The sequence below is a fragment of the Electrophorus electricus genome, chromosome 8, assembly GCF_041902795.1.
Source record: "Electrophorus electricus isolate QZ-2024a chromosome 8, ASM4190279v1, whole genome shotgun sequence".
Lineage (NCBI taxonomy): Eukaryota > Metazoa > Chordata > Actinopteri > Gymnotiformes > Gymnotidae > Electrophorus > Electrophorus electricus.
The window spans coordinates 7,249,010-7,275,000 of NC_137504.1; the positions used below are offsets into that span (position 1 = coordinate 7,249,010).

A 25,991-nucleotide genomic window follows, 5' to 3' on the forward strand; every position below is an offset into this window, starting at 1 on the left:
CCTTAGATTGGCTATTGGAATGATGCAGATAAGTTGGTTCTGATCCAAGATCAAGCCTTGCTTACAAATGAAACCTCTGGAATGGAGAACAGGACTGTGGTCGTGACAACAATCATGGTGAGTGTCATAAAGATTTTATCCCTTTCTTAGACAAATGATATTCACAGTAATAGCACACAGTAACATTTGTTGGCCACAAAATAAATAAATAAATACATTTTTATTAAATTGTTGGCCACAAAATAAATAAATAACTAAATTTTCATCCAAGTGCTTCCAACTAATGAGGTGTTCCACTCATTTGAATGAAATTTACATTAAAGATAGCCACAGTGCACTGCCTCATGCCTACGCCGCACATACACACACTTGCATTCTGATAAGCAGTGTGTCCTAGATTGGCTGCAAAGTTCATGTAAATCACGATCCTGCTGTGTTGTCGCTCACGAAAGCAAGGTCTCTGTGTGCCTGACCTGTCAGTCATATCACTGTCCAGACAGATTACCAGAGTTTATGTCTGCATTTGCTGATTAGCGTTCCTCAACAGCTCTGTGCAGTGTGATGTTGGTCGCTGCCTCTGCAGGAATGTATGTGTCATCTGCCTCTCTCATATACTGTTTGTTGGAAGGTCTCATGGCTGCCTCACATGGTGCCAAGGATGCAATACTATGTTTTGGTTTGTTTGCCTTTTTTCTGTCTTCTGCAATTGTCATGTTCCTTTGAAAAACTTTCATGTCATTGAAGATACTAGACAGAACACTGCATGAATTGGAACATGCTGTTGCTCCAGCCTCTCTACACTGTGTTCTTATTTCATGAGAAACCGAGCATATGACTAATTAGTGCTTATATGCAGGCACTTGAGTAATTATATTTTCTAGTGTCTAAAAGGTATGGATGTTGATGCAGCATTTGGTAATGGAGAAGGCATGAGGAGAGTTACACCTGAAGCAAATGCTCCTCTTTTCAGCCCCTGTTGAGGAATCCTCTTTTAAGAAACTGAGCAGCAGACGGACTCTGCACAGCTGAAATGAAGCCCTTATTAAGACATGGACAGACACAAACAGCTCTAAACTGAAAGCAATAAGAATGTGCCATGGACAGACACTTCCTGAGCTGAAATGAACTTCATGATGAGAAAGTGAGCCATGGATAAACACAGGCAAAGACAAAGACAAGGATTCATTAAGGACCAGAACAATGGAGGATGACTGCAAGAACTATCATCTCATTCATTAGAAAACATGTGTTGAATGAATCTAAAGGAGGTTTTATTTAGAAGTAAATTAGAAGGTTGAATGGTACTGTATTGTAAATAAATAACAAGATGTGGTCTTGTAGCATGCAGGGTTGGGGTTTGTTTGCTATTCTAAGTGAAACAGTGAACACTGTATGTGCTTATTATTATTTATATTTATATGCATTCATTAGGAATTTTTCAGATACTGATGACGTTCGGTAGGACATCTTATTATTCTCTGATGCTTGCTGCTTGGTATTTCTCTCTGTGGCAGCTTTTTAAGGTTAGAGCTTGTATGTGTGTTTTTCTGTGGCTTTTCTTGGGATGTCATTTTGCATGACTGAGTATCCTGCACTAAAGCATGTCTTAGGGCAACAGATAGCCTGTGTTTGGTAGCACTATGTATGGCTTATGATAAATTGCCTGCCTTTTCTTTTACCTATAAACATTATCCAAGAACAATATATTATTGCTCTTGTAACAAATGTGTTGATATGAAGGAAAAGCTGCATTTTTGCACATAAAAAAGAAACTCAAGATGAAATGAATCCCTAGCTGGCATTTAATGAAGAGCTCTCTGTTTTCTGGGGGTGAACACCTGATTGGCCCTGCTGGGCTGTGTTTCATGGTTACATTCTAGCCATATGGCTTAGAGAAAACCTCTGAGAAGTGAGACAGGTTCTGCAGGATCCTTATGGAAATTTGTTTCCCTCTCATGGCAATTTTTTATGTTATTAGACAAATGTACTCGATTTATGTTTGTTATTATGGTGGAATTATAATAATGTAATGACATTGTTGTCCTTAGTATTTTTCTTTGTTTTCCCAAACTGATTTTCTTTTGTTTGTATTATACTGAAAATATTAACACCATAATTTCTGTGTTATCATTACAGTTTAATATTTAATATTTGGAAAAACTAGGAAAATGCTACAAAACCACACCTTAAAATAAATTGTCTCCTATTATAAGGTTCAATTATTTAGAATTATATTTAAATATTTTTATGTTAGGTCCTGTTTTGTATTTGTTTTGTATTGGTATATCTACCCAATACACACACAGACACAATTACATCATCTCATTCTTTCTCTCTCACAAACATACAAAATACAATAATTAAATAGTGAACTACAAATTTATAACTAGCAACCACACATTATATTAGTAGTATTAATGGTAATGGTGGCATTGATCTTACATATCATTTCACTAGCATATACTCAGTTATGTTTATCTTTATTGATAACATTTGTTCATTAATTTTATGACCTCATTTATCTGTTTTATAATTGCATAGGATGTTTAGGTTTTCATGTGATCTGATTACTTACTGGTGTAAATCTAAACTAAATGGATATTCTATGTACTTGCTGTTCTGTAATTAAATGGTTGTAGGACCAATAGTAAAACAGTAAACCTGCACCCTATGTATTTGTTACATTTTCACTATTTTCATTATTTCTTCAAACATTCCAAACTGTATTTTCTTTTGTTGTTGTTTTGTAAATATTTTCTTTATATTTTCTTTGTGTGTGTGTGTGTGTGTATGTGTGTGTGTGTGTGTGTGTGTGTGTGTGTGTGTGTGTGTGTGTGCACATGTGTGTGTTTGCGTGTGTGTGTCTGTCTGTGTGTGTGTGTGTGTGTGTGTGTGTGTGTGTGTGTGTGTGTGTGTGTGTGTGTGTGTGTGTGTGTGTGAAAAATTAGACACAGGGCTATTTTATATTCAAATTAATGTGCAGTTTTCCTGTTTTATTTTTGTTTTTCCATCTTGAGAGGAGTAAGCTGCAACAATTGTACAAAATTACATGAACTGGACAATTGACTGGGCTCAATGGAGGTCTTGACTAGTTGCCAGTTTGAACCTCTTGTGTGGTTTGCTCCTTCCAGGAAGGACCTTATGTGATGCTGAAGAAAAACTGGGAGATGTACGAGGGTAATGACAGGTATGAGGGATACTGCGTGGATCTGGCATCTGAGATCGCCAAACACATTGGCATCAAATACAAGATCTCGATTGTGCCAGATGGGAAGTATGGAGCCCGGGATGCAGAGACCAAGATCTGGAACGGGATGGTTGGGGAGCTGGTGTACGGGGTAAGAGGTTTTCTGAACTATTAGCTGTTTAGTTTCTGTTTAGAACTACAGATGAAAGGGTATTAGAAAGGGTATTAGAACTGCAGATGAAAGGGTATTAGAACAGAGTAATTCCTGGGAATCTCTGCACTGGGGAAGGCAAGGCAAGGCAAGTTTATTTTGTACACAGTGGCAAAATGCTTTATGCAAACATATAAAAACATGATAGAACTAAAATAATGAAATAATGAAGCCACATAAAGCTGTTTAAATACTCATTGAAAATATATAATTGCATGTTTGTTATAATTTTAGCATCAAGGGTTTCTCTCCCCATGAAATGGAATCTGGGATATTGAGGAGATTTACGTCTGTTGTAGGCCAGTTATTTGGTCATGATATGTTAAATATGCTAAAGATTGTTTTAAGTGTAACATAGGTTATAATCATTGTGAAACAAAATAGCACCGGAATCTCTGCAATGGTAAATTTGCAACATTTTAGCTAGCTAGATGTCGATTGAACGGAGAAGGAAATGTTTCCTGTGTGAAAGGTAAATTCTTAGTGATTTTATGATTGTTTATTGGTTAATTTCACACAGATTGACACACAAATTCATCAATCACTCATGGCAATTAGATGGACTAGACCTGAGTGACACACGAATCACACGGTGAGAGGCAGATGATGTGCAAAATATCGAGCACGTGCTCTGGCATGTGTGTCGACGACTAGGGGTTAACTTTACTTTGTTATTTAGTCTTGAACTATGTCACGTTTTGTGTGCAGTGGTATTTTAAAAAGTTGAGCTTCATATGGGTTTAAGGAAAATGGGCAGTTTTACTGCGGTATAAAATAAATTGGTTAAATAGTTCTATTGGATGGATACTGTGTTGGCATATATAAAGCATACTGTAAGTAACAGAGATTAAGCATGGAGTACAGTAGATACAGCATGGAGTAAAGAGAGAACTAGAGGGAAAATGAGAGAAGAGAGAGAAACAGAGAGAGAAAGCAAGAGTGAGCATGAGAGAGAGCAGGGGTAAGCACAAGAGAGAGTGAGAAATACCAAGAGTGAGCATGAGAGTGAGAGATCAGGAGTGAGTATGAGAGGAAGAGAGAGTGAGAGAAAGAGAAGTAGGCACAAAAGAGAGTAAGAAAGAGAGCGGTAGTGAGCACGAGAGAAAGAGTGAGAAAAAGAGCAAGAGTGAGCTAGGGAGTGCTAGACTCAAGAGATATTTCCTTTTGCGTGCTCATGTCCTCTCTCTGCAAAGAGAATTATTTTTCTATAACTGTGAGCATAGCCCAGAATTCCTCAAGTCTTATCTTGACCAAATGTTATTGTCTAAACAGTTTGCCTACCAAATGTGACTGCATGCTAGAATTAACCCCCCAGCATGGAATCATGATTGAAGGAACTCACAACTGCAAGAATAGCTCATTGATTTACAGACCTTAATAATAGCTGAACATTTGTAGTGGGGCAAAGGTCAATGCGGTTATTGAGACGTGACCACTCATCTCTGAAAGTATGCAGATGTGCCTAGTAACAGCAATAGAACAACAATTCACGGTGCAGAGTTCATGCTAGGCTAGTCTGTATTCTGCGGACCCTGCACGTTCATGCTTTGGGATAAAATATTCAGTTCAAGGGCAGTCAATGCCTGTGTAACTTGGTGTGAAAAGCTGAGTAAAAGACCCAAGACAGTTCAATAACATTGCACTTATGAGGGTTAAAATGGCTATGGAATAGCCATTCTCTGTGGAGGCTTTTGGACAGACTTGGGGTGGATTTGAGAAGGTTATGTCAGCAGTTTCCTTACCAAACCCCAGTAAAAGTGCATGACACTCCTTGCACCTCCGGAAAAAAAAAAAAACTTTGGCAAGTCAGTGTATTTTAGTGCATGCACATACACTATACAGCCATACACACATTGTAGATTTATGCTGAGGCATGAAAAATATATAACCTTTTTTGTATTTTCTCAACAAAGTGCCAGCCTATTATGACAAAATTTTAATTTCTTCTTTGAATTAGTTTTGAGCCCTTCACAGTCCTGGCGAGGTCGGGTGTGTTGCTAAATCAACAATAATCGAGTGTTTGGATGTTACCATGTAACAATACACTGCAGCCAAACCTAAACATCTGTCTTTCCGTCTTATTTCTCTGACTTGATTGGTTCATCGTCCTCCACAAATTTCAGCTGTGCAGAATTAAGCCCTAAGGATTAGCTGCTTAGTTTTTTCCAAGGCTAAGATGCAAAGCCTTGTCCAATTAGAGGAACTGTAAAATGTGATGTGAGAGAAAGGGTGGAAAAGAATGGAATGTTCTTCATTTCTCTTCAGTTGTTGGGGTTTTGTTCAACAGTGTGAGGTACCATGCACAGGTGTCATTCTTATCATCTTAAAAAATGTATTTAACATTACCACTTACTGTGTTGGTTACAAAGGAAGATTTATCTTGTTTCTCTTTGCCAATGTACAAATTAATCCCCCCTCTGGTTTCAGAAAGCGGAAATCGCTGTGGCTCCACTGACTATCACATTGGTCCGGGAGGAGGTCATTGACTTCTCCAAGCCCTTCATGAGCTTAGGCATCTCCATCATGATTAAGAAGCCCCAGAAGTCCAAGCCAGGCGTGTTCTCCTTCCTGGACCCTCTAGCCTACGAGATCTGGATGTGCATCGTGTTCGCCTACATCGGCGTGAGCGTGGTGCTCTTCCTGGTCAGCCGCTTCAGCCCGTATGAGTGGCACACGGAGGAGCCCATCGAGGGCGCCGACAGTCTGCCCACTGACCAGCCCCCCAATGAGTTCGGGATCTTCAACAGTCTCTGGTTCTCCCTGGGTGCCTTCATGCAGCAGGGTTGTGACTTCACTCCCAGGTGAGCAACACCACCCCCATTCACCCACCGTTTAAATTGCTCATTTGCCCTCATTTCTTTCTTTAGGGGATTATTTATTGGAGAAAGGGTCTCTTAACCTCAGGTTACCTCATGAAAAGGTATCAGGAGAATTGATATGCTAATTCCAGACACCTGAAATAGACATGTAGCACTATAGTTACCATAGTGACAAAGAGTATCCAAACAACTTGCCTGAAAAGTGCACGTAATTTGCAACTAGGAGAACAAGGAATGAGTGATGTGTAATCAGTATTCTGCAGCAGACTAACCTTAATGTAAATTGCTTTATCATTGTGTCTGCTTTGCTGCTTTATGTGTGGGGGTGAAGCAGAGGGGATGAATGCTACTGTAATTCCACACCATATGTTTCTCTCCCTTATTAGGACAAAATGACATTGTCATCTCTCATTGTTGTGTATCTGTGGCCAGAGTCTTTGTAATTCAGTGCATCTCTGCACCTACAAAATACATTATCTTTGTCTCATTCGGCCAGCTAAATGGCGTGTCTCACCTGTGCTGAAGGGCCATAGGTGGTGAGTGAAGTGTCATTGCTGGTCTGCATTGCTTTTTGATGAATCTCACTCTCTGTGAACCCAGTGGGGTTTTATCAGTAAACAATCATGGAGGTCATTGCCCGATGCTGTTCAGTTTCTGCCCTCACCCATTTGTCCTGCAAATAAACTCTTGAGGTCTGCCTGAAACATCCCCATTATTGAGGAAGCTTATTTTGTACTCACATTCTGTTGCATACAATTTTTTTAATGTTATTTGTCTCTGGCCATTTCCCTTGCCCGCTCGGTTGACCCTAAGCTTTGTGTGGCTATCTGTGCTGTCTACACTCTCATTCTCTCTCTCTCTCTCTCTCTCTCTTTCTCTCTCTCTCTCTCTCTCTCTTTCTCTCTCTCTCTCTCTCTCTCTCTCTCTCTCTCTCTCTCTCTTTCCACCTCATTCTCCTTCTCTGCTTTATAACACCTACATGACCATAGATGGAGTTTTTAAGGCATGTTATCAATAGAAGAGAAAAAAACAGACTCTATTTTTCAGCCCCCTTCGTGCCAGATAAGAAATCACTCACATGACAAGGGGAACAAAGGAGCAATAGAAAGAGCAACACGTGACAGAAGACAGCAGGTACTTAGAGTGGCATCAGAATCATAGGGTCCAGCCGTCTGGTGCTATAGCCTGCTGCCCGCAGCACTATAGCAGGCCCTATGGTTTTGATCTGGCTTAAGAAGACTCATTTAGGATTTCATTTAGGACTTATAAGATGCCCATGTCTTTCATCATCCCAGCATAGACCTAATAAGGATGCGTGGAGCAGAGAGAAAGGGAGATTGTGTCAAATGCTAATTTATTAAGGATCTTGTACAGAGTGAGGCACAGCAAAAAGAACTGCATCAACATTTTACATTCTGTTAATTTCCTTCAGGCATTATTCCACAATCTCTCTGGTGCTAAAATATGTTGTTTTGTGATCTGTGCAAAGCTGGTGCAATCATAGTGTAATATACAGCAGGGCATACCATACTGATCATTTGTAGAGGATAAAGACACTTTATGAGGAAACTCTCTTAATGATTCCATACACATGTGATAAAGCTGAAGTAGGAATTTTTAAAGCTGTAGATTTGCGCTTACTTTCAAGGTCCACATATGTTAGAATTATTTATCACTGGATGGAGAAACACGAAATGGAATTTTGCTTGCTTAAGATTGGCACTTCAAGTTGTGTCTTATTTCTTTTCAAGCAGAGGACCTTAACTTAATTCCATTCCATCTCATATTTAATCATTTTCATCTTTAGTTATCCTATTCTCTCCCTATTGTGACATGGTGATGGTTATCACAGCAGGAAAACACCTGTCCAAAACAAGATGAATGATGATAAAGGATGACGTGATTGTTGAGGCCAGCATCTGTGATAGATTTGGACAGGGCTATAAGTCTTGTCTGAATTCCTGTGGGGGATTTTGCTTTCTTTTCTTTTTTTTTTTCTTTGGCACAGTTGTCTGACAAGTGTCGTTAGTAGACCAGTAGAACAGATCTCTGGGCTTCAGAACAGCTAGCATCCGGCTGTTTGACTCTTCTAGGAATCATAGTGCACATGGGCAGAAGACGTTATCAGGCACCCGCAGACAGAAAAACCATATTCACATTCCTAATACTTAGCCAGTGGAACAGGTCTAAACAGGTCTGCTGCAGAAAACGCAGCAGTGTATTGAGTTATGCTAATTTTGGTCATAGTATTTCTGCACTAAGAGGTTTGTTAATTCAGCTTTCCTATATAAAACCTCTTGATAAGCCATTTCTGTCACATATGTCATTTTCACCAATTCCCTGCAGTCTTCATGCTTCTGTCAAGCAAGTCCTTGAAATACTGCGATTGCCTCAAATCCTACATATTTTCTGCAAGTGTGTGTTTTTACATGTGCAGGCGGTGGAGGTATGTGTGGAAAAATGTCTGAGTGTACATTTGAACAAGGTAGTGGTGTTGATAGTGAGAATCATGTTGATAAAAATAGTTTATATATATTTTAAAAATTGGCCAAACCTAAAATTGCATATATTAAGCTAATTTTTTAATGTCCTCAACAGCAAACAAACACTCATATTTGACATTTTATTTATCTATTTATTTATTTATTTATTTACCTATTTACGTACTCACTTACTTACTTGTTACTGTTCCAATTTTATATTATAAAGTGATAAGCCTTGACTCCTGCATTCCCCTTGCAAGTGTTGTCTATTGTATCTTTCGCAAGAGATGTAATCAGCTATATATTGTAGAAACAAACAGAAGGCTTGGTGTTTGTTTTTGAACACCTTCAGACAATGTTTCAATTTTATGTTTTGTTTTAATGGCATACAGTATATATAGAATATTTTCAGTCCCTTTGAAGTTGTCGACATCTTTGTATGTATCAGACTCATATTAAATGGATAATTATTTTTATTTACACATAATAATTAACAACTCAACAAAGCCCAAATACATTGGAATCTTCTGTAAATATATTAAAAAATAAAGGACTGAAATATGACTATATAAGTATTCTTTTGTTACATTTTCAGTTGAGCTCTGAGGCCTCCTACTTGGCTCAATGATCCTTGAAAGGCTTCTATAGCTTCACTGATGTCTACCTGTGCCAAAGTGAATTAATTGGGCATAGTTATGACAGGCATACACCTTGATGGTGTATGTCAGAGAAAGCAAGCTGTGAGGTCAGCAGAATAATCTGTAGACCTGTAAGACAAGATTGTGTCAGGTCACAGGTATAAAATTTAAAAGTGCAAAAGTATAGTAGCCTCCATCATTCTTTAATCAAAGAAGTTTGGAAGCACCATCAGTCTTCCTAGATATGAATAATCAAGGATGATGGTCAGACAGGTATCCAAGAACCCTATGGTCACTATGAATGAGATCCAGGTTTCCTTTGTGGAGAAGGGAGAACTTTTCAAAAGGGCAACCATGGATTGAAGCACTCCACCAATCAGGCCTTTATGGTAGAGTGGCAAGATGGAAGCCATGCCTAACGAAAAGGTATTAGAGATTTCTTTGATGAAATACACCGGAACAACTCTCAGTCCTTGATAAACAATAATCGCAATAATACCACAATATTGGTCACAATAATACCATCCCTACAGTCAAGCATGGTAGTGACAGCATACTGTGGGGATGTTTATCTGTAACCTGGACTGGGAGATGAGTCAGGATAGAGGAAAAGATGGATCCAGAAGAATGTAGAACAATTCTGGTTGAAAACCTTTCCCAGAGTGTCCAGGACCTCAGACTGGGGTGAAGGTAAAAATTTCAACATGACAATGATCTGAATCATACCAGCAAGAAAACTTGTATCTCCAGCTTCTCTGGAGAGACCTGAAAATGGCTATGCATTAATGCAGTCCATCCAATTATTGTGCCAAGAAAATTGAACAATCTTCTAACATAAAGACATGCAAAACCAAGTACTAAGTGAAGATATTTTTCATTTTTTAAGAATAAAACATTCCAATAAGCTGTTTTTGATTTTGCTGTTGTGGAGTGTTGTGTATAGACTGATGAGTTGAATCCATTTTAACATGAATCTGAAACATAACAAAAGAGTCTGAAAAAATTATACACCTTTTGTACTTGTTTGCATTGGCATTTGTTGCTATGGCACAATGAAGTTAGGAAACATAAGGGAAAAGAACTTAGTACTATTTAATATTACTATTGGAACTATAGAACTTCATGGAATGAATGTTTAAACATCTAGCTACCGTTTTGACTATAAACTGGTTTGACTTAGAACTTCAGAAGTACTTCTTTGGAAACCTTGTGTACTACACAGCAGTTATGACAATCTCTACATTTTTTATTAGTACACTGCAGTGCATTAGTACACTGCAGTTACTCATGTGGAATATTCTTTTAGCTGCAACCCCCCCCCCCCCTCTACTTTAGTCATCCTTTACTCACAGATATTAAAACTTGAGAATGAAGACTTCCTCATGAAAACTATGGAAATGTGTGAATATTTTCATAACTGTGGATTTTCTAAGATGATGCCTCTGCTCATATTCTATCTGTTCAGAGAATGGACTCACTGAGCTATAAACAATCTAATGCTAAGGCAACAAGAATTCCTTTGGTGCTGACTTATCATCCTACAGATAAAGCAGTGGCTACGATTATACTTAAACACTTCAGAATCCTCCAGGATGATGCTGACATTGCATCCTATTTTAAAGATCCTCCACTAAAAACATCAAACACATGCTCATCAAACATGAGATAAATGACCATTCAGATAACTGCGGTACTGTAGCCTACACTGCTCTAAATGTGCTGCATGTAAAATTATTAACACAGCCACTAAAATAACTAGGACAAATGGATAAATTGTTATCACCCATTCTTTCTCGTGCATTATTGTAAGAGATGTTCTATTGTATTACTTGCTAGGGATGTAATCAGATTTACATTGGAGAAACCAATAGAAGGCTTGCTGATCATTTTGTTGAACACCTTTGAATCATCAAAAGTAATGATTTGTCATTTCCAGTGGACCAATTCCAAAGGGCCTCTGTCTGAAACAATATTGGAAATGCATATTGGAGAAGGAGGCATCATACAACAACAATGCCGAGTGGTTAGAGAACCTGAGAGCTGACTGCAGCAACCTTCCTGAACAGGATCAAGTAACCATCACACTAGCAGGTATCCAAGAAAGGATCTCGGATATGATGAACTGGACAGTTCCAGGCTCTGACATGGTCCATGACTACTGGCTGAAGAAGCTAAATGCACTCCATGAGTGCCTGGCAGCACAAATGAACCACCTGCTATGGATGGTTAACTGAAAGTTGGACAGTCCTGATACTGAAGGACCCAGAAAGGTGTAGTTCCATCCAATTACTGGCTGATTACCTGCCTCTGCACAAAATGAAAGTTCCTGACAGGCATCATTGCAGCTAAGATGAGTAGGCACATAGCTGAATACATGAGCAGGGCCCAGAAAGGCATTGTCAAGAACACCAGAGGAGCCAAGCACCAGCTACTGGTGAATAATACAGTCACTCAAGACTGTAAGACCAGACAGACCAACCTGTGCACCACCTTGATTGACTACAAGAAAATCTATGATTCAGTACCCCACACATGGATCCTGGAATGCTTGAGGCTGTATAATATCAACAGCACTCTAAGAGCCTTAAGTGAGAACTCATTGGGGCTGTGGGAGACAACCCTAGAGACCAACTTCAAGCCAATAGCACAAGTCACCATCAAGTGCGGGATTTACCAAGGAGATGCCCTGCCACATGCTGCTGTTCTGCATAAGTCTGTATCCCCTCATTGAGATCATCGCCAAGAGCAGCTACAGACACCAGCTACGGAATGAAGAATCTACCAGCCACCTACTGTACATGGATGACATCAATCTGTATGCCAGAAATGAACGAGACATCGACTCACTAATCCATCTTACCAGGATATACAGCAACATTAGGACTGGACAACTGTGGTCTTATAGTTACAAAGAGATGGAAGGTAACTAGAACAGAGGGTATTGCACTACCAGAAGGTAACATGTTGTGGGCAGCTACAAGTACCTTGGAATTCCACAGGCAAATGGGGAAGATGAAGAGGCCACAAGGAAAACAGCTATAGCCAAATACCTACGAAGGGAGGCAAGTCCTGAGAAGTCAGCTGAATGGGAGAAATAACGTCCCAGTTAACAACACCTATGGTATAATAAACTGGCTTAAGAAGGAGATAGAAGCTACTAACATCAAGACAAGGAAACCCCTCACAATGCTTGAAGGGTTTCATCCCAAATCCAGCACTCTGAGACTCTACACTAAGACGAAGGAAGGGAGTAGAGGACTAGTGAGTGTCAGAGCCAATATCCAGGAGGAACCACCATGATCAAGCTGTATACCAGGATGATGGCCCCAAGTGATGAAGTGCTTAGTGAGTACCTCAGACAGCAGAAACCCAAGGAGGATGGGAATGAGGAGGAGCAGGGACCATCATGGGAGACCAGGCAGGTGGAAGATCGCAGATGAACAGGCTATACAAAAAGCTTGAGAAAGACAAAGGGCTGAAAGAAGAGGTAAATAAGATGTGGAGAGTGAAGGCAATTGTGGTTCCCATGGTAATTGGAGCACTAGGATCTATGACCCCCAAATTGGGGGAATGGATCCAGCAGATCCCAGGAGCAACATCTGAGAAGAAAAGTGCAATCCATCCTGGGAATAGCTAAGATACTACGCAGCACTCTCAATCTTCCAGACACGAGCTTGAAGGAAAAAGACCAGTTGGAAATTTTAAATAAATAAATAATAATAAAATATATATATATATATATATATATATATATATATATATATATATATATATATATATATATATATGAGATTCCAAAGACAGTTATTCTCGGAGAAACGCTCTTTATTGCAACAGCAAAGCCTTTAACATGGCTCACACACAACAAAAACAAGCAGAAACAATTAATGTAAGTAGGAAATGAGGACAGGGTTATTAACAATAAAACATACATAAAACAATAAAGACGGCAGTAACAATTCTAAAATGCTAAATCTTAACTAAAAGATGAAGGCTGAATTAGACAGAATCAAATGCACACGCAAATCAACTGTCCAGCATAATAAATATTTAAACTGAATAAATCTGCAGAGAAGCACATGACATTATAGGAGTCTTCACTGTGCCCTACTCGACTCCCCCTGACTAGCCAATGCCTGAAGTCCACGACGGATGGCACAATAAATGTGTGCGTGTGTGTGTGTGTGTGTGTTATGTGAACAAGGTGATAGATGCATTTGGTCAGTGTGATATTATTTCCTGTTTATCTATCAGTTAGTATAATAGTATAATAGTATATATTGCAAGACATACTGCTTACACAGCTGATGAAGGACCCCTCTCTCTCTCTCTCGTTCTCTCTCTCTCTCTCTCTCTCTCTCTCTCTCTCTCTCTGTATATATATATATATATATATATATATATATATATATATATATATATATATATATTTTATTTTTTTTCTGTTCCCAATTCAGTACTTCCTCTTCCTCCTTTATTCAGCTCCAGATCTCCTCATCATCCCAACGCATTTCCTGCACAGCATGATAAAATTCTCTCTCTCCATTTTTCTCTTTCGATCTTTCTCTTTCTCTCTGTCAATCTCTCCTTCTCTTTTTTCCTTTATACTTTTTGTATTTTAGGGTCGATCATGCCTCAGTAATTGCCTCCATTCAATAGCTTCCTTTATTCTGGAAATGGATGGGAAATTATTGCAGGGCTAGGCGGAGGCGAAGCTCATGGTAGTGATGCTAGTGAGAGGATGTGAGTCACTCATAAGGCCAGACATATGAGAGTAGAGAGGTTGGTGGGTGGAGCTCACACTACAGCTGAGGCCCTTTCCCACTGGACTAGGACTCGAGACTGCTTCTTTGAATCATTCATGCATATGACAAAATAATAAAAAACAAAACAAAACATAATTCTATAAACGACCTTGCACTGTCATTAACTAGTAAATGTCCATGCCATAGCAACACATACCTCAAGGCGTTGCCAAATGGGTTGACGCTCCATTCTGAATCCGGCAGTGGCAGGAAATGGAATATAATTGCTTGCTGTTCAGTTAGGAAATGGGAGCACTTTTTTCCCCTCAACCTGCCAGCAAAATTAGAGATCAGTAATGTGGAGGGTGATGGCGAATGGCTTTGGCCTCATGCATGGAGAAATTGATTTGCAGGTATTAAATCTTAATCAGGCCAGTAGAGAGCAAGCCATGAATAAATAAAGCACTGGAGGCTTACTAGGGCTTCAGGCAGTGACCTTTTCATTTATCTACAGTGTTTCAAGGTCCCCCCACCCTCTCATACTACTACTCTATCATAATACTCACCTATTCTCAGTGGACTGGTTCTTCCCCTTGACTAAAAAGCCTTTTTGGTAGATAATGTCCACTGTGAGCTTTTGTCCACTTCTAGATCTGTATCCTGAGAATGAGCCCAGTAGGCGGAGTCTCATTTCAGAGACTTAAAATATATTTTGTTTCTCTCTCTCTCTCTCTCTCTCTCTCTCACCCAATAGAACACATAAACTGACTTTTTGATGTCTAATGACTCTGTTGAACACAGACTTCAGGCACCAGAGCCAAGTGCATAAGTACTGATTCTGGTGACAAATACAAAGCATTTCATTGTCAACAATATACGTATAATGTGCCGCTAATGACACTGCCTTAAAAAGAGCTGTTCTGATACATGTACTGGTGGCAGGTGTGTGTGTGAGTGTGTGTGTGTGTGTGTGCGTGTGTGTGTGTGTGACAGTCAGACTCGCATCACTGTGCTGTGATCAGAAAGGCTGTATTACAAGCAATGACATGGGAGGGACCAGAGAGAATGCCTATTTGTCATGGATCATATGTCCTCATGAATGATCCAGTATGCCAAGCAGTGAAGCAGCAAAGCAGCGCGCTGAGCACGTCGCCAGTGCCATGTCCGCTCAGTTGAGGCTTTTTATTAAATTGACTTCGTCTTATAGAGTCAAATCGATTAGCTATGGTTACTGTGATTTCAGACACCTCTGTCCCTTGGACGTCACCATGGTGGGCGGTGTGTGTGCATGCCCCTTGGAGTTTAACAGTAGACAATTACTCCCCAGTGCATTCAGCCATTTCACGTGGGGTTTCATAAGACCATAATTACAAAACTATCTTCAAGTCAGTGTGGACATGTACTAGAGATGTAGGAGGTTGACAGCCGTGCTCTTTAAGCAGCCACTCTCTCTCTCCATTTCAACACTATTAATCTAGTTTTGATTCACATTTGGTGCACTCCAATATAGAAATGCAAGAATCCCCAGAACAAGAAAAGAAAGGCATACATTCACAACACACATCCTTCTGATCAGTCTCATGAAACAATTTGCATAATCAGTGTAGGGTGTAAATTTAAGCGGTGCTGGATTTTCTCACTCCACCCCCATGAAGACACTCATCAATGACGTCCTGTTCTGCCCACCATGGCTGTCAATCTGTCATCCACTCAGAGAAAAAGAAAGAAGCCCTTGAACTAGCCTTTGCACCCCCAGCTACAGTCTCTCCTAGAGCTCCCAGGCAGGGTCCTAGTGCACAAGACCTCTGACCCTTTGATGACCACTGTGACTTCAAGGCTTGCTTTAATGGCCTGCACTTTGTAAGGTGGAACACATCTTAAGCTTGGGGTAAAGCTGAGTACTGCAGGGCTGCCATTCAAGAACGAGGAGTTTCGCTGCTGCCATTTCGCTCCGGTGGTCCACTGCATGTTTCATGTTGAGTCAATTGCCCACACTGAGGTGATAAGCCTTGGCCTCATTATGTTTGATTATGGATCTGTCCAAAGACATTGATCACTGCTTTACACACTGCATTAACTGATGGTGCTTCTCACTGCCTCTTCTCTTTAACCCCCCCCCACCCCCACCCCACTTCTGATGACCCCCACCCTGATCCCTCTCTCTGTTATAAGCATGCCTCTCTTCTAACCCATCTCTTGCCACCCCCCGGGGCAGGTCTCTCTCTGGTCGTATCGTGGGAGGTGTGTGGTGGTTCTTCACCCTCATCATCATCTCCTCCTACACAGCCAACCTGGCAGCCTTCCTCACTGTGGAGAGGATGGTGTCACCCATCGAGAGTGCTGAAGACTTGGCAAAGCAAACAGACATAGCGTATGGCACTCTAGACTCAGGCTCCACCAAAGAATTCTTTAAGGTGAGTAAACCAGACTGAGGAGTGATGAATTGAGCTGGCACAGTTTATATCTTTATCTGCAGTTTAATTAAGGCATTTAAAAGTAATGCTTATGTATACTAGGCAGCTGAAAGAAACACATAACATTTATTTGTATGACTTAAGAATGCCTAGACCTTAGTAGAATCTGTGTGCATTCACTTTATTAATCTATCAGTAACAAAACCTAATACAAACTGGAACCGTACATCTGTACACTTCAATGTCACTCTCGTCCCACCTCCTAGAGGTCAAAGATCGCTGTGTATGAGAAAATGTGGGGTTACATGAATTCAGCCGAGCCCACAGTGTTCACTAAGACCACAGCAGAGGGCGTGGCCCGGGTGAGGAAGTCCAAGGGGAAGTATGCCTTCCTGCTGGAGTCCACCATGAACGAGTACACAGAGCAGCGCAAACCCTGTGACACCATGAAGGTCGGAGGCAACCTGGACTCCAAGGGCTACGGAGTGGCTACGCCCAAGGGCTCACAGTTAAGGTGGGTGGAGTAGTATAACAATATGTCACGTGTTGTTATGGTATTCCACCTTCCCTGGCTTGCCTGTCTTCACTTTTCTGTCTTTCTTTCTTTCTCTCTCTCTCTCTCTCTTTCTTTCCCCTTGTCTCCTGTCTTGTTTCACTTTTCTTGCATTTGTGAACATTATTATTTGGAGTGGAGTTACTGCTGCAGTAGTGCCTTATGATTTTGTTTGAGACTGTATGACTTTGAGACGTTTAATTTGATTAACTGAGTTGCATGCAGATACCATTGATTCTGAGATGAAATGCACAAATGTGTTAAACATGTTGATAATGGTTTGTTTTTAATGAGGATCCCAGAGAACCCACAACCCTGTCTGACATTGCCCTGTTCTTGTGCCTGCTGTGGAATTTACAGACTGGAAGGATGGCCTGAAAAAATGATTAAACAAAGATATAAAAACAATGTGTGTGTGTGTGTGTGTGTGTGTGTGTGTGTGTGTGTGTGTGTGTGTGTGTGTGTGTGTGTGTGTGTGAGTGAATGAGAGAGAGAGATTAAACCTCCTTTTAGAATGACACTGAATTGCAGGGAATCAAATCCTACTAATTCATACTATTCGGTCTGCTCCACAATGTTCACAATGTTTGGTCTATTAAGAAAAAAAGAGAAAAAGTGTCACTTGCAGATGACGGTAGCTCCCTGCAGTGGCCATTTTACTGGAGTTACCATCGTCTGTGTGTCCTTCCAGCCTGCCTGAACAGGGAACAGTCTGGGCCGGCCATGTGGCAGGGTCAGGGCAGGGCTGGGGCGTTCTCTGAGCTCCCTGACTGCCTGCTATAATGCTATGATGTCTCTTCTCATTCCTTAGCTCAGACGGGCCTTACTGCATTCTTCTCCTGTGTTTCCTCCTTTGTTCTGTGTGTATATCAGTGTTTCCTTTAGGATAGGCATTCTGGATAAACCTCACCTGAAAATCATATAAATGTTTTATACTGTGATAATTGATCATAACTGATGATTAGCCACATTTTCATATGAGCAGTTATTTGCTAATTTTCGGAGAATAGTAATATACAGGGCAAGAATGCCCCTGGTCTTTAAAAGTATTAATGTATTGTTAGCCAGCTCATGTAAAGGAGAGTAGCTATTGGAAAATGAGAGTTTGGCTTGAGGATAAAGGATTTTAGAGTCAAGGACCAGCCTGATTCAGCACTTTTCAAGATGCTCACTGCTCATTTAAGCTATTTGAAAATGTCTCGGGGGATAAAAACAGGTGTTCAATACTGTGAAGGTCCTTTGTGTATCTCAAAGCTATATTGACTAGAGTAATGAGGAAGAAAGAGAGAGCGAGCGAGTGAGACTGAGGAAGGAGAGAGCTGAGAGGGTGTGTACAGGAGCTATAGATTTTTCAGTTCTTTTATTTTACAGGTCCTTTGTTGTTATTGTTAAAAACAAACCACGTCAGTGTGCATTTTACATAACGTGGAAACAAATGATGGGAGGTTTGTCCAGTGTGTTCATGGGTTTTGTGTGGGAGGGATGGGGAGGTCACTAAAACTCTAGAATTTTCCACCCCATCATTTTTTCTGTCTTTTTTTTTTTGTTTGTTTTAACTGATTGGGTACTGCTTACTCTGACAAACTATGTTTTATCGTTTCAAGAAGTGCAGTTAACCTGGCAGTTTTAAAACTGAATGAACAAGGCCTGTTGGACAAATTGAAAAACAAGTGGTGGTACGACAAAGGCGAGTGTGGCAGCGGAGGAGGTGGTGAGAAGGTTAGCCACTATGTCAACCAGTGCGGGTAACCACATTCCTCTGTAACGAGTGCATCTGCCAGGGCCATACCAAGTAAACCTGACCACTGCTCCAGCCCCATTTAGGCAGAGGAAAGCAGTTACTGTCAGAGCACAAATATTCGCTCTCTGCCAGATCTAAAGTCCTCCTTTAATGTGATGTATCCACAACCATGCACCCTGTTTAGAATTGATGCACTGAGACATTATGCTTTGCATTCCTTTCTCCTTAGCACTTAATCTGTGTCTTTTTATCATTCCTATTCCCCTGGGAGCTACATCTAGCTCTGTAAGGATGAAAACTGCAGGATTGATTCATTGGCTTTTAAAAAGACCTTCAGCAGTCACAGTATAATTGTGTTTTTTTATATGAGAAAACTGGAACGTTCTCAAAAGCGATTTCCCTATAAAATCTTACATCTATTGATGATGCTCCTGCGGTATTTAGCAGTTTTCAAAGAAAGCAGTTTTTTTATATACATTTTTTTTTAAGTATCTCGTCCTGTTTGAAGGACTCACCAAAACAGGATATGGTGATGTATAATGCAGTCACATGCATGTGCTTCTCCTGGTGTATGCCAATAGTTGTGGACTAATAGTAACTGCCTCCGGTACTTTCAGAAAAAGAGGCCGTGGCAGTATGTGCCCGTTGCCCAAAGCGATGGAGCAGGCTCCCATTTATGTGTCTGTAGTTCCACCCCAGTTCCTAAAATTTTCTGCTCCAGGAGCATAGAGACATGTATTCCAGTGGGAGTCTGTCCTCTGTCACTTTGCCAGTGCTACTGCTGTGTCAGCTATTATAACTGAATAACATAAAATAACATGTCCTATGATGTTATTTATGTTATTTCCCCTACGTGGTTGAAGAACGCCCGTAAACCTTGCCGTTTTGAAACTGAGTGAATCAGGCATCTTAGACAAGCTGAAAAACAAATGGTGGTACGATAAGGGCGAGTGTGGACCCAAGGACTCGGGAAGTAAGGTCAGTCTTCACAAGTCTGGGACCATCACTGTTGTCAAATGCTCACACAGACATAGTGACAGCCTGTGTGTCAGAGAAAGAGCAAGAAACAGAATAGGGAAGACCAAACAGATTTGAAAAAGTCATGCATTTAGTTATTGCATGTACTTTCTAAAAGAGATGTTAGTTTTACTATACACCAGTTATGTAATCAGTTATGTAAAAATTACAAGTATATTGCTTGATATATGTGCAAAGCTTCAAACAACACCATAGTTTCTGCATGCCCTACTCAGTCTTTTTCACTGAGGTTGATGCATGCTTTAATATCTATCACAACCAAGAATAAGACATGCTTGCATCTAATGCATTACTTGAGAAAACTAACGAATTGACTTTGCTGCTTAGTTTAAGTAACTTGAGCTAGTACTTAGTTTAAGTAACTTGTGGATTTTGCATAGAATATATCAATTTGTTGCATGACAGACTAACTACTGTGAGCCTGATTTTTTTGGATCCCTCAGTGAAAGGAAAGCCTGAACTGTGAAGCATTTCGTAAGGCTCTGTGAGAAAAAGCTATTTCTGATCTCTTTAAGAGAACTCACAGTGTATTACTCTAAACCCAGAAATAATGGAGATAATTAATTCCAGAGTGTGACCAAAAAAAAAACTGTTGCCATTGTAATTATGTAGAAATTCTTCCATGTTTGCTGTCAAAAAACTGATGCCTGGTTTGAAAAAAAAAAAAATACGTTTAACAGTCATTTAACATTCAGTAGTGAAAGGACAGCAAAATCTCAATTTGGAGAGTAGTCTGAAGATAAATGTTGCCCGTGAGAATGTGCATTTATTTGAATAATTGCAAGCATAAGAGAGAATGTGTATCAGTGTCTGTTTGTGTGTGAGAGAGAGAGGGAGAATTAAGCAATGTAGTCATGTGGAGTTACAGTTGCGCTTCATGCATCTGAATGGGGTCTGGATACTTGTTTGTGCTGAATTTTTACTCCATCCATCTAACTGTCTCTCCTCCATCCTCCTACCTCCAGGACAAGAGTTCGCAGGCCCTTAGCCTCAGTAATGTGGCTGGGGTCTTCTACATCCTGGTGGGGGGCCTGGGCCTGGCCATGCTGGTAGCCCTCATCGAATTCTGCTACAAGTCCCGAAACGAAGCCAAGCGAATGAAGGTGGAAGCTGCTGAAAGCCACTCCCCCTCTCCCACACCCAATCCCAACCCTGCTCCTCTCCCCAGCCCTGACCCTCACCCAACCCCAGCGCCCAGTCCTGCCCACAGCACTCAGAGTTTAGCCACATATAGAGAGGGTTACAACATCTACGGGACGGAAGGCATAGAGATGTAGGCGCTCAGACGTACGTAGGTGTCCTACTGTAGTAAGTGGAGCTCCTCTGTACTGCCGCAGTAGCTTTGCTGTGTTGAGCGTGTGAACCCGTGGTAAAGCTGCTCATGTCTGTGATGTCCTCATTTTGTTTTCTCCCTCGCCGTGTGCGCCAAGTGGAGACTTCTGCATTTGCACATTTGTCTACACACAAAACTGAGGCTCTCACTTCATATAGATTGTAATCACAAACTGTTGTCTCTTTAAAAAATCACCTTGCTCAGCAAATTCCCTACAGTGCAGAGTAAACTGCAGAATTAGACCTGCAGATAAAGAAAGCAGCCTTACACATAAGATGTCTTAATATGATCAAACATGACTTAAGATTTTATAAAATGCACAAGCACATCTGTGATCCGTAATCTTTTTTTGCCAACACTTCAAAAACTCACATTAGAAATTCTCATTACTAAACACTGTAGAAATGCAGGACTTTGCCAGATGCATTTAAAATGCTTCATCGCTGAGGTGTGTTTTAATCTGGTGTTTTGTCTGTGCTTGCTGTGTTCATTCAAATAATGGTGATCCTGAGATGCTTTTTTCTCTCAAGGCTGTGGGGCTCACTCATTTCTTCCTCTCTCTCCCTCCTTCTATCTCACTCCACCCTTGCCTTTCCCATTTTTCTCTTGTTATATCCACTCTGAATCCAGCTGACCTTCACTGAAGCCATGCGGAACAAGGCTCGCCTGTCAATCACAGGGAGTGTGGGCGAGAATGGACGCGTCCTCACCCCTGACTGCCCTAAAGCTGTCCACTCTGGCCCCTCCCTGCGACAGAGCTCTGGACTGGCTTTGGTATCATCTGACTTGCCATGAAAACCAAAAACCTTTAAGTGCCTTAATTCCACCTAACATCAAACAGTATAACAACCTACCTAGAGTAGCAGTAACGTTACAGAGCTGAGCCATCACCACAACCAGTTTTTAGAAAGCCGAAACAGAGCCCTTTGGCCACTAACTATACTGGAAAACAACTGGCAAAGACATTATAGATCATCAGTGTGGGCCACAATGAGATATTGATCACAGAATGTGAGAAGTCAGTGTTCGAAAGCTGTGTTAAGAACTGCCATTCAGGGCTGCACTGGCAGAGCAAGTTCAGCAGTGAGGATGAAGAGGGTAAAAGGACCACAAAACTGTCATTTTAGAACACAGCATGGAACTTTGATGATTTGTTGGGAAAAATGAGGTGCAACTATGTTTGTTCCAACACAAGGCCGTAGACCTTGCCAGCCTGAAGCACTGACATGGAAAAGCATAACTGATAGTTAAAATGGGCATTCACATGTACAAGGCATTTTTAGATGTAACATGAATAATATTCAAACAGTATTAATTATGAATACTCACTAAAAACTGTGAAGAAGAGTAAATGTATATTCTCTGAAATCATAACGAAAGAAATTATTTACATTTCTCTGTAAATATAAATAAAGACTGTAAAACTCGCTTGCTTTTTAAACAAATGTAAATAGCTGATTCTGTAGTGGATAAAGTATAATTCTCTTTTTTAACCATTTAGAAAATAATTCATTGCAATAATGAATAGAAAATTGTGAAGAAATAAAATGGTTTATTTATATAGACACACAGTATATGAAGCTCCAAAACTGAATTCAATGGGCGTGATATCAACTGCAGTGAAAATGTGCTCAGCCCAGACTTGGGGAAGGGCAGTTTAATGGTATATCTAAATAAAAGCCCACCCCCAGTGCCATGCCCTGCATACTCACTGTGCTCTTGTAGACCATGGAACTTTCTAGACTGTTTTATTTTGCTCAGAAAAAGATTTTATTTTTTTTATTTATGCGGTTGTTCATGTCTAAATTTTCAGTACTTTAATATTTTACTGTCTGCCTGTTAATTTTAGAGCAGCCATGTGTTTATGAATCAAATATCAATATTTATGAGTAGTAGGCATTCTTATGCCTTTTCAAGAAACAAAAAAGCGGCAACTGTGTAGAAAAGAACTCTGAAACTCTGAAGACACTGTATCGTTGAGAGCCATGGTCAGAGCCTTGCTTTGGCCCTTTCTACAAAACACTGTGTAACCTCATCCAGGCCTTGAGAGTGTTCTCCGCCAGAATCTGTAGCAATGGAGCCATCTCCAGCCAGAGGAATGAGTCTGTCTACAGAGATCACAAGATTTGAATGGATGTCCACATTAAGGACACTGAAACCATCACTTGGCTTCAGGACACTACAATGGGACACTGCTCTATGTCAACTAACTATTACCCAAACCTCTTGTACACAGGCATTTTACCTTAAAAAGTGCAATTTCTGGTCTGTTTTTATGTTATTTTCCTGTGTCCTCTATCTGTGGTTGTTTTTATGTCTTTCTCACTCTCATACTGTCTTACTCTCAGAGACTCACATATATAGTTGCTGGAAAAGTAAAGTACTCAAACTATAGTAAATTCCCTCAAAAAAATAAGATGTGGAAGTTAAATCAGCTTAAGTAAAACATGTTTGTATTGTTCACCTTGTATGATTCAAACTACATTTTCAGAATTCACAAAACAATGATAATATATTTACAGACAGTCCAAACATTTAATCTCTGGAAACCATTATTAAGCTTACACTAATGTAAAGTTATGTTGGACTGTATGATAGACATAAGGAGTTTTTGTTTTCTAAAATGTACTTTTGTGTATTAGAAAAATTGAGCTGGATTAAGTGCCATTTTTTCTTTGTTGTAGTAAGGTAAAAATTAAAGTTGCCAGAAAATGAGTTAACAATCCAAGTACAGAACCTTGACAAATCTACCTACAAACAATGATGAAGTACATGTACTCTTATTTTCTGCCACTGCACAGACACATTTCAGTATAGTGGCCCTGATACAGTGCGAATTGTGTTAAACCAATTGTGCATTGGTTTAAATTGTAAATATTTATTTTGGTCTTCTTTTTTTTTTAGTAAAATACTAATGCTAAATATTTAGTCTATGTGTCTTTATTTTGGATTAATTGGGTTGGTCTACTGCAAATAAATATGCCAGTGAAGCTGAGTAACTAAAAGTTAGACTGTGGGTCCTGTAACTTACAGGTGGGTGACCTGTCACAAAAAAGAAAATGTACTAGTTTCATAATTGTATACTCATTTGTGCAGTCCATTCAACATAGACAAGTATCAGAGCAGAGCTGTGATTGGCTTTCTGACAGGGAGTCCACACCACACCTATTTTTACCAAGGCTCCAAATAATAGTGATTGCACTTTAACAACAATAGCAGTCATCTATATTTATCCAGGAACTGTTCATCAAAAGGAAATGAGCCTGCTTAATAACAGTTAGTTGATAAAAGGCAGTTTTGCTGTGAAGAGTACGCAAACTAATGGTTAATGATCAGGCTGAGGGCAACCCCCAATCGAGTGGCTTTTTGCTTAGATGGGGATAAGACTTAACACTGAGCTGACTTTTCTCTAGGATGGGCTTATAGAGACTGGGCTTTGATCAGTCATTTTTGCCTGGTTCCCAAGCATCTGCACTATTTCCTTTGCCAAATGGAATATAAATAAGGACAGTCAGGAGGATGAGTCATATTCTGTAGAAGGTTATGTTCACTGGGTGACTTCCTCAATAATAACCATCAGTACTAATTGCAACACATTTAAACAGCCTTCATGCAGTTCTATTGCATAACCCACGCATGCCTATAAATTTTCCTTTGAAAGTTCCTTGTCTAAATGCCCTAACTGACTGAATATGTCAGTGTACATTAGTTTAGGATTAGAGCTAGTGCATTTTTATTTCCCAGTGCTTATTTGGTATTGATAACCTGCAGTCCAAAGTACCATAAACCACAAAATCATTTTTCTTCTTGAATATATAGCAAGAAAACCCTTTTTTTTAAAGTGTATATATGTCAACATGCAAAAATATCTTAAATAATTCCTAAGAAGATTTACGACTATATTTGCAACACAAGAGCATGCCACAGTCAGTCTGTACACTCTCAGTCCCCAGCCTCCTCTGGGCTTATTCTCTTCATACTCTTTTCTGATGGTTGTGCACCACAGCTTTATGGCTCACACCACAGCCGTCATCTTGCCCCACCTATAGTAGCTACAGTGGTGCATCATGCATACATGGCATACTAATTTCCTATTAATGAATATGTAGATTTCTAGCCTTCTCATTATTGCTGCTCATGAAAGCTCTCCCGCAGGGTGGAAAACCAGCAAAGCATGGTCAGACAGAACTTCCAGTACAGCAAAGTGTTTAGTGTTATTCCCAGGGTTATCATAACGCAATAAGGTCTATGTAGAAAGGCAGTAAAATATTAAGTCTGACAGACAAATAAACTTTGCATGAGAAGATAATGATTGGAGTTTGTTATTATCAAAGAAGTACTTTGATTTCAAGTCTCAAATGCAAGTCATACCATTACTACATATCTTTGTTTATCTTTCTTGCAATAGCTGTGCTAGAGAGCACCACATGATCCGAGCAGATGGCCAAAGCAACCATGATGCATGAATTCAAGGTAGGAAAGCATTGACCCCAGCAAGTTCAAGTGATATTAAAATGAAAGTCCTTCCTTTTGTGGTGACACCTTGCTGAAAGGTAAAACCTAGGGGCAGTGGAAATGCAAATAAATACTGCAGAGCAAGAGTGTTTGGAAAGTGTGGGATAAGATGCCATTCTCCCACAACAGATGTTCTTGCATATGCCAGAACAAAGAAAGCAGAACTAATGACCTTCACAGGAAATGAGTTGGAGGACTTTCCTTAAAACCTGCAGTGTCTCTGTGTGCCATCGCACCTTCAGTATTGGCTGCATTTATGCATGAACCCATTTCTGAATCAGTGTTGCTCTGTCTGCTTGAGTCAGGTTATTAGC

At 40.1% G+C, this 25,991-nt stretch overlaps 1 protein-coding gene across 12 annotated transcripts in view; it reads left to right on the top strand.

Annotated features, from left to right (window-relative positions):
* gria4b (glutamate receptor, ionotropic, AMPA 4b) overlaps positions 1-24,086 on the top strand; it is a 63,528-nt gene extending 39,442 nt beyond the window's left edge. Inside the window, exons 9-16 of one of the 12 annotated variants that reach the window (XR_014124891.1) lie at positions 7-117; positions 3,132-3,338; positions 5,826-6,199; positions 16,299-16,497; positions 16,764-17,011; positions 18,655-18,769; positions 19,655-19,769; positions 20,795-20,932. Coding sequence is in view for 10 of the 12 variants with exons in the window: in XM_035527162.2 (XP_035383055.1) it covers positions 7-117; positions 3,132-3,338; positions 5,826-6,199; positions 16,299-16,497; positions 16,764-17,011; positions 18,655-18,769; positions 20,795-21,106 (1,566 nt within the window). In the remaining 2 variants the exon portion in view is untranslated. Of the gene's footprint in view, positions 1-6; positions 118-970; positions 2,660-3,131; positions 3,339-5,825; positions 6,200-7,264; positions 8,993-16,298; positions 16,498-16,763; positions 17,012-18,654; positions 19,832-20,794; positions 21,138-21,792 lie in introns of those variants that run through there. The other 11 variants (XM_035527162.2, XM_081719225.1, XM_035527161.2 and 8 more) reach the window with 11 other exon arrangements.
* The last annotated feature ends 1,905 nt before the right edge of the window (positions 24,087-25,991 follow it).